General features: G+C 40.1%; 1 protein-coding gene across 1 annotated transcript; it reads right to left on the bottom strand.

Annotated features, from left to right (window-relative positions):
• Positions 1-748: 748 nt before the first annotated feature.
• LOC133885473 (AP2-like ethylene-responsive transcription factor SMOS1) lies at positions 749-7,481 on the bottom strand. The gene is made up of 10 exons (XM_062325195.1): positions 7,034-7,481; positions 6,095-6,177; positions 5,333-5,341; positions 5,159-5,247; positions 3,808-3,881; positions 3,680-3,730; positions 2,862-2,935; positions 2,185-2,756; positions 2,013-2,098; positions 749-1,083 (listed from the first exon to the last, which is right to left on the bottom strand). Exons 1-9 carry the CDS (start codon positions 7,282-7,284, stop codon positions 2,048-2,050), a joined length of 1,254 nt encoding a protein of 417 aa, XP_062181179.1. The 5' UTR covers positions 7,285-7,481; the 3' UTR covers positions 749-1,083; positions 2,013-2,047.
• Positions 7,482-9,037: the final 1,556 nt, after the last annotated feature.

Below are 9,037 nucleotides of genomic sequence, written 5' to 3'. Positions count from 1 at the left end.
TTCGGGTGGAGAAGAGTAGGTTTAGCTCTCATAAATGCGGGAACTTTTGTCCAACTTCATACTTACCTCGCCATATAGCAAGACTAGGCAAGAGTTTTTGTTCAAAACCTCTGTAATTGGACTTGGGGATGGAACCTCTCTAAAACTTGCATAAAACCACTCTGAAACATGAAATTATTTGAACCAAATATCTGTGAAACCACTGCGGACTACTATTTTGTTCAAAAGGGGTCCCAGTCCTGGTCTTATTTTTCCTAAGTATATAACAGTTGAACTGATAAACTGCTATGGTCTATTAATGAAACCATGCAACCACGCAGTTCGTTTAACTCAGATCATGCAATGGAAGTATTTGTACAAAATAACTAACTTAGCATAAAAGTCGCATCATTTTGTTGGGTCTCTTCCTCAAATCTGTTGAGCCTTAGTTGAAATAACAACCGCAATATGTACAGACAGCTCTACAACTAAACTAGGCGGATTCGCGTGCCTACGCTGTGCCTGTTTTCTGTTATATAGAGCATGACAAAAGAAGACTAAAAAATTGGATTCACCATTTTTAGACATCTCAATATTTATTTATAAATTTATCAATGTTTAACACATATTTTAACACGTAGACGACAGTAATACAAACCTAACTAAATTTGTTTCATATTTTTTTAGTTTTAGATATTTTCCTATGCATTTTAGATTATTTCAGCCGATTTATCAATATAACTATTATTCCTTTCGCTATTTTCTGGAATTTTGGAAAAAATTATGTGTATGTATATACAAGGACACACACATATATATACATATACGTATACGTATCCGTACATATATGTGTACACATACAGGACCCACATGAACATTAGCTACAGTAATTTGAACCCCTAGAATTGCTCCAATTCTTGGCCCTTTAATATATGTAATAGATACCATATTTTGGGAACTATGCATTGTATATTACATAGCTATGCTTGCACTTGTCTTCTATTCATGTCCTATGAAGTATGGATACACAAGGAGTATTGCTCACGAGCCACGGCATAACGATGGGCAAAAGGAATCTCTGAAGCACAGGATAATGTCGTTGACCTGTTCAACAATTGAAACATCCAAAGGATTTTATTAAACTGTAAATAGCAAATTAGCAACATAATACAACAGCAAGAAGCTAAGGACATAATTATTCCTTCTTTTGTTTCTCAAAGTATCAATATGTTTTCTTTTTACGATGATTATCGTACTGAGTTCCATAATACTAATACTTTTAAAAAAGTTGTGGTTGTGCCTATGAATTTTGACACCAAACTACTGTTACCGCGAGCATATGTGAGAGTTTCCTGGTGGAATCTCTATTGAAAATAGGTCGCCAGAGGCAAGCCCATTGGGTGTCCATTTGTTATCATACAAGATTCCATGCCCAACACATGAACATTCATATGTCATGGCCGGTTGGCCACAATTGTAAGAATGACTTTATGGCATTACCCCAAGTGTGGGAGGCTGCAGTAGAGCAGCTGGTCAAGCTATGTGGGGAGAGGAGGAGCTGGCCAGCCGGGGATCAAACCCCAAATGTTCAGGGGGAAACCCCCTCCGTAGCCCACCCTTATTTTGTTTACATTACCCAAGTGTTGATCTTTGTCGAAATGCATATTAGACATACAGAAATGTGTATGAAAGCATTCTAACTAGTTTTCAAACGGTTCAGCTCTTTTCACTGTACTCTTTTATTAAACCTAATGTTATCAGCTACCACCGTTTATTTCAAAAAAATAAAGAACCTGGCACCAGTTTTTGCAAGGAAGAAAAAATAATTAAAAATTCTTATAGGCTACTAGGAGTTAGGACAAAGATACACTTTCTAAAATTACTTATATATTTTTATGCAAGTACAACCTGAAGTTTTCCTTCCACCTCTGTTTACTGCTATTTGTGCGAAAAGTAAAAAGGGTGACATCAAATTTAACGAACGAGTAATGAACACATGAAGAAACAATATATATTTTACAGTCTTCACTTACAAAGCTAGAATATCCTGCTTTGGTAAGCTCGACGCTCACTCTTGGCTCTGGAATGGATCACTTGAACTTACCTCATTCTTGGCAAACTGTCGTGAATCAATGGTCAGATTCAGCAAAAGCAGAAGAGAAAAATATTTAAGAGTTGAACTAGGTTATTGAGAGAAAAACAAACCGTTGTTGTTGTAATTGTAGCCATTGTAACAGGTTGACTCGATGGCAAGATGAAGTTGCTCCAAAAAAGAGGATCCACAGAAGTATCAGCAGGGCTCCAGGTACTCTTCATTGGTGTAGGCATAACAGGGGCAATTGTGTAAGGAGCTCTTTGCACTAGCAACTCATTCATGTTAATATTAACTGCCATGGTATCATGTCCAGTAGCAGGTACCGAGGCAACAGCCTTTACTTCAGCCATTTCTTTGCTGAGAGTACATTCTTCAGATAATTTTGTAGACTTCTCCAAGAAGCTTTTGAAGGCATCAGACTGTGATAATATACTACATGCTGATAAGCCTACTGGAGAGGGTTTTGAGTGAGAACAGAGGCCAAGAGAAGGCAACTTATATGGTTCAGTCCGTTGCATTGAACTTTCAATAGCTCGGATGTCATCAGCAGTCTCTTCTGCCTTAGATGTATCTGACTGCCGTGCCTTTTTGGGTAGCCACCACCGAATGTAATTTGTAAGATCAATTTTCCTCTCTAAACCAAAGCTTCCTGCAAATTTTCCATCCAGCGTGATATCCTTGCCTGTAATTTCAAAAGGAAAAAATAGTCATAAAATGTCATAGCAAATTTCATCGCTTTAGAGTTTGATAACTAGAAAGAAACGGGTAGAAGTCTTTACAGACTGACCAACACTAAGGTTCATGTAGTCATTGCCGAGTAAATGTCCCAAAGGAGTATCCCATCTTGAATTATGTAGTTGTCTGCATGGTAATGCATGTGTAAAACTTTAAAAAGTGCCCTGAGTAGCTTTATGATATTCAGATTTACATCATGAAACTTAATGCTGTTACAGCGTATCCAGAAATTAGTGCATAAGGTAGTTAGGATCAAATAGGGATTAGGATTTATAGTTACTATACTATTTGGGTTTGTTTTCTTCTAGATGTCACGCAGATTAGAGACAAGTTTGTTGGGGCCAAGTCAAATCTTCCTTATAAAAGAGGTAGCATTTGTAACTTCTTTAATCAAGAAAAGGTAAATTAAGCAAAGAGCCCCACTCCCCCACTCTCCTTGGGGCAGTTGTTTTGGATCTATCAGCACCCAACCTGCCCTCCTTTAATTCTTTTTACATATACTATTTTTCATGAGAAGCACTCGGCGGAACTTTGATACAGTAGCATGTAGTAGCTGATTACGATCATCTAGCATCTATCTTTTCTATTTATTAGTACCTCCTATTGCAAATATTTGGTTGTTCTTTTTTAGTTGAGGGCAATGTTTTGGTTGTTGGATGCGCCATCATATCAGGATATATGCAAGCATATACAAAACGAAGGTACATCGTACCTAACTTTCAGTGAATACAATAATCTAGCAGTACACAACTACACGCTAAGGGACTGTATTAATGCAGTTTCGTGACTAGCAATGAGCTTATATAAGGGTTAGCATCACAAAAGTAGTTTCCATTAGTAGGGCTAGCATTCTCAATTACTACCATGTACCTAGGAAGCCCACGATATTTTGGTAACCCCCTTGAGAAGGCGCTGCTCTTTCTGCAATGCATATAACTTCTTGTCAGTGCTCAATAAGAATAAAATGATGTATATACATTAGTAATGCACAAATATACCTTCTAAGAGACACAAGATAGTCCTCCTTGGAGATCATCTGCATCTCTTCAAGGTCTCTCGCATAATCAGAGACCTAAATAAGAAAACACATAATGGGCATAAATCCGAAAACAAATAGCACAGTTTCAATCAACTACTGTGATAATACACTCTACAGTGGCAACTCATCAACGCCCATGTGTACCAAGTACTAAATGAAGCAATAATATGTGTTGGTACGTTTGTTTTCTCACACTCAGCAGAAGACATGGCTTTTTTTTATTGCATCTATCGATCCAGCAACAAAAAATCTTCCGAAAAGAAGACATTTCACTCAAGAGCAAGTGCACAAGTATGATATACATCCATTTTTGAATGTCACTTTACAACAAATAGTGAAACTTATGAATAAGATTTGAAGCATAGCTTGGTATCTGTAATTTCTCATCTACCGTGCAAATACAAAGGAGTACATCAAGTACTTGTGCAAGCATGATATAGCAGCATCACAGTTTGATTGAATTTAAATTAAACGAAAAAAGAAGGCAACAACTATGATTCGCAATCCATGATCATGTAGTTCTTCTGTATGCATATTATTAATACTATAGTCTAATATTAAAATATGAGAAATTAGACCCACTATGCTTGCTTTGAGAACTAGAGATTCGAGTAGGGGAAAACAGAAATTATCTATACCACTTATAATTAAAAAAGTAATCAACCCTAGTTTTAACATACAACGAACATATAATACATATTATACAGTAATCACTATACTTGCCACCTTCAAAACACAACTTTGACCACCTTTTTCTATTCTGATTTGTTTGTAAAACCTAAAAGTTTAATGTTATGGAACTAATTTTGACAAAAATCTACTCATGATTTTTGTATGAGCCATCTAATTATTCATAAGCATATCATTTAGATACATCACAGAAGTCATTTAGTTTTTGACTGGAGGGAGTATTAACAGATCACACTGCATCTAAATAATCTATGTTAGTTTTATAAAAAAAAAATGGTGGCACCGTCTGTGAGATATGTTTACATTTAAACAACTGCATCTGTAAAATTTGTAGGCCAACCAAATCAGATATGAATTGGGACTGGAAACATCCATTTGGAAAGTACACAACAATGTTGCTCAATAGTTATATTAAGATTTCTTTCCATATAGGCAGTCATTCTCAATACTAAAAGCAAATAACAAAGTTCTTTACACAAAAATTTAGTTCAGCCACAAGATACTTCCTGAATTAAACAATTACCATCGACTGAAATCTGATCTTAACTGAAGTGGAAGAACTCTACAGAGATCCAAGAACAAGATCCATCATCATTAGCACTTAAGTATAAATTACTCACTGGAAAATTTATTTGTGTTCCAGCTCCCCAGTATTTCAATGCAGCAAGGTCATAGGCTCTTGCTGCAGCCTCTTCATCATCATATGCACCTATGTTTTTGCACACAGAATAGAAAATGATTAAGAATAACCATATCAACTCTACAATTTAAGCTAACACCAGGATGACACTTACCTAAATATACTGCAAGGGCAATTTGTGTAATGTAGTTTCCCATGCAAAAGAAACAATTCCATCAGATCAGATTAACAATAGCTAAACAGAAATAAATATTAGATAGCAAATCATGTTATTGACTAAATACATTAGTGCATCTCCCGAAGTTATGAAGCAAATCATGCAAACGATAGAAATCTGAAAACTGCAGCAGGCACAGCTCTTTACTTCCATAGAGTCCATGCAGTAATTATGGCATAATGCAAGAGTAATCGTTATCTCATAATAGCCCAACTGATTCACACAGCAGTGGGAAAGGCAGAAAGCATGTTTGAATGTGAATTGGATAGACTGAAGAACGACTACGTTGGCAAGGTCTCCAAGATGTAACTTTGACCATTATTTTCCAACATTGTATATTTATAAAACTTAGCAAAATCATAATAATATAAAACAACTTTTTGAGAAAATACACTCGTATCATTTTCTAATGGAAATCAGTATAAGTCGATATTCAAGAAGATATCGATGACGAAGTATTAAATAGTTTGATTGCACACAACCAAAAACTATACTTTTTTGCCACAGGAGGGAGTAGTTATGTAGTATCTCACAGAAGATTAGTGTATGAAATCCTGATATACATAAATCAAGCCAAACTATCTACTCAATATAATCAAGTTGTAATGAAAATTTTTGCCCATCATCCAGTTCCAATATGTTCAAAATTTCCAAAACATGATCAACTGCTGCAACTCCGCATTTGGCACGCGTAGATACCTTGTTTCCCCTTTTTGTTCTGATTCTGATTCCACGTGCTTTTGTCCCAGAGGTGAGCCTCATATCGACCTGTCCACCTATGCCTGTTGTTGAGGAGACGTCAAACTCAGTTCTATATCAATGTATACATGCATAGTAAGTAAAAAAAAGGTGGAAAAAGTTACATTTATAAAGTCAAGATAGAAGTATAAGTAGAGGAAGGTGACCGTGAAAACTGCAGATAGCAGCAGAAAACACTGCTCACTCATTCTTTTGCATAAACATTTGAAGTGCGGAGGATCGGGAGACAAGTTCAATTCAATATGCTTAGAGTAACTGAAATTGCCTCAGAAGAATTCAAAACTTCACATAATAAATCAACTAGGTGCCAACAACAGCTGTATAGTATGAGACTAGAATTCTCTGCAACAGCACAAGCACCATCATAAGCCCCATGTTCATTGGGATCAAATGTGGTTCTCATAGAAGGAACCCCCGGCAACATGAGCACTTTATAATACAGCATTCAGCCACTAACATGTAGCCGATGGTTGCCAAATCTAATGAATGCCAGATTGTCACTAAGGTAAGGAACCAAAAATAATCGAGACTCGCTACCTACTAAGATCGGAGGCCAACGCTGTGGGACAAGCTTGCACAGAAATATGCAAAACGGAATGTGAGATCGCCTAATTTCCAGCCACAAACGATACCTCTACAGGCGATAGACCTGTGTGCCGCAATCACTCGATCCACAGAGTTAGCGAAATCGCAAACAAATACTAGCAGATCCCGAATCACCGAAACAACATGACAAGCCGAGACCCGAACGTACTTAGCACCGGAGATCAAACCAAGGAGGCATTCGAAGTGCGTACATAAGCTTAACAGCGGCCATCAAAATATCCAAACGTGTACTAGCACGGAACCGGAGACGAAGGGGGCAGGGGCGGTGTGTACCGGGTGACCCCGCGGTAGATGGAGCTGCGCTTCCCCGCGGCGCAGGGCTGCATGCGGCTGATGCGCTCCTTGGCCGTGCACACGCGCTCCTTCCGCGCCGCCAGGGGCCTCCTCGGCGCCTGGTCCCCCGTCGCCACAACCGTCCCCCCTGGCGCCGCCGCACCAAACGAGAGCCCCTCGCCTCCCCCCGCCATGGCGTCCGGCCCCTGCAGCCCCGCCGCGTCGGGCGCAGCGGGGTTGGGGGAGGCCATGGCGCCCTCCGCCGGATCGATCGATCGGTTGTCGGTCGGGGCGGAACCGGGGAGGAGGGGCGTGACGGTGGGTGAGTGTAACGGGTGACCGTTTGGGGCGGCGTGGTGGGGGATTTGAAATGGTCGACCTCGGTGGGGCGTGTAGAGTGTGGAGCTGGGTGGGGCCGTGGGGGGAATGGTGGATAGGGACGCGTGGGGCCCAGTGGGCCGGCACAGGGGAGACAGGCGCCAGGGGAATCCGAGGATGCGGCATTGATGTGTTTGCGCGATTTGATGGGAACGGATGCGTGGAGCCGGCATTTTCTGTCCGAAGGGATATTATATGCACAGGTGTGTTCATCGTTAAAATGTGTCCAAGCTATACGTGTTACAACGTTTTAACTCCCTTCTCTTATCATTTTATCCTTCCAGATATAGAATAAAATCATAATAAAAAAATTTATATATGATATATTTACCTTCTCAATTTTTTCAACATTCAATTAATGACATATAAAACATAAATTCATCACACTTGTTGAATGCTTTTAATATGGATACTATAATAAAATACCACTTTAAAAATCTAAAACGACATCTATTTAAAAACAAAATTAAATTTCTAAAATAACATCTATTTAAGAGTAGTATTCATATAGTAATGTGTGGATATAAGTGTGAGGTGTGTATGTGAGTGTATATCCGACTTAGTAATGTGTGAATATAAGTGTGAGGGTATGTCCGGCTTAGTACGGCAGCGCTTAAAGCTCGGGCCTGGCGGAAAGGAACGTGGGCACGGGGGATCGGATCGGTCTGCTCCGGCGTCGTTTCCTCGAACGGCAACGGTGCGTTCCTCGAGAAAGGTCTCATGGATCGAGTTTAGTCCGTCGACGCGACTTGCGGGCGCGTTGGTTGGTTTCTGGTCGAGAGAGACGTGCTGTCGTCTAGCCCGGCCGGCGTCCCAGATAAGACGTAGCACAATTAATCATGTAACCTGCACCGTCAGCGTGTCTATGGCATATTTTGTCGCTAGCCTCTCAAGTCCAAGAAATACAATGGGAAAGCGTGGCACGCCTGTGGCGAACAAATTATTGCAGGCTATAACATTGGCGAAATTTGCTTGCAAATTGTGCATACGATGCATCAGTTGTGTGCTGAAAGTGCGGCATGCAGCAGTTGTAAGACACGAAGCAAACAGCGGCAATAGTTAGTCAATTATTTTTAGATGTAGCAAAGTGCGGTGTGTTGAACCAAATAGTCCCTAATATCACAAAATTAAAAGGTTGGTAAAATATTTATGTTGCTAATGATGTTTAGACAATGCACCGCGGCCCGTGGACCAAAAGTGCCTGCACGTGACTAACTTGCATGCATACAGGTCAACTGGACAATTCTTCCCTAACTCTTTAACGGATTTGCTACACATCATGCGATATGATTTTTTGGGGGAAATAATCATTTGGATTTCTCACCTTCGGATGGGCGACGAGATTCATGCTCAAGCCACCTCCTACTTCATCACTGGCGAACCTTGGCGAGCTCCATAGACTCCACAGCGAGGGTGATGAGTTAGGGTTCAGGGTTTTTTTAGTCACCACTGAGCTGACTGGTGGGCGGTGCAGGCGGCAAGGGCAAGGCAATGAGAGGTTAGTGAGTTGGCTGACGGTGGCGACGGATCCTACGGCATGAGCAAACGAAGATGAGGTAACAGGGCGACACAGGAATGTCCTACTAGAGAGAAGATGGTGGCACAGAGCGATTAGCGCAGAGAAGA

This window comes from Phragmites australis, chromosome 11 (genome assembly GCF_958298935.1).
Source record: "Phragmites australis chromosome 11, lpPhrAust1.1, whole genome shotgun sequence".
Lineage (NCBI taxonomy): Eukaryota > Viridiplantae > Streptophyta > Magnoliopsida > Poales > Poaceae > Phragmites > Phragmites australis.
The sequence above is the reverse complement of the archived record's forward strand: the minus strand, read 5'-3'. Positions and strand labels throughout refer to the sequence as shown.

Coding starts and splice junctions, on each gene's coding strand:
- LOC133885473 (XM_062325195.1), bottom strand. CDS start 7,284: ATGGCCTCCCCCAACCCCGCTGCGCCCGACGCGGCGGGGCTGCAGGGG. Junction 3,882..5,158: donor GAACACAAATAAATTTTCCA/GTGAGTAATTTA, acceptor TTTCTTATTTAG/GTCTCTGATTATGCGAGAGA. Junction 2,757..2,861: donor CTACATGAACCTTAGTGTTG/GTCAGTCTGTAA, acceptor TTGAAATTACAG/GCAAGGATATCACGCTGGAT.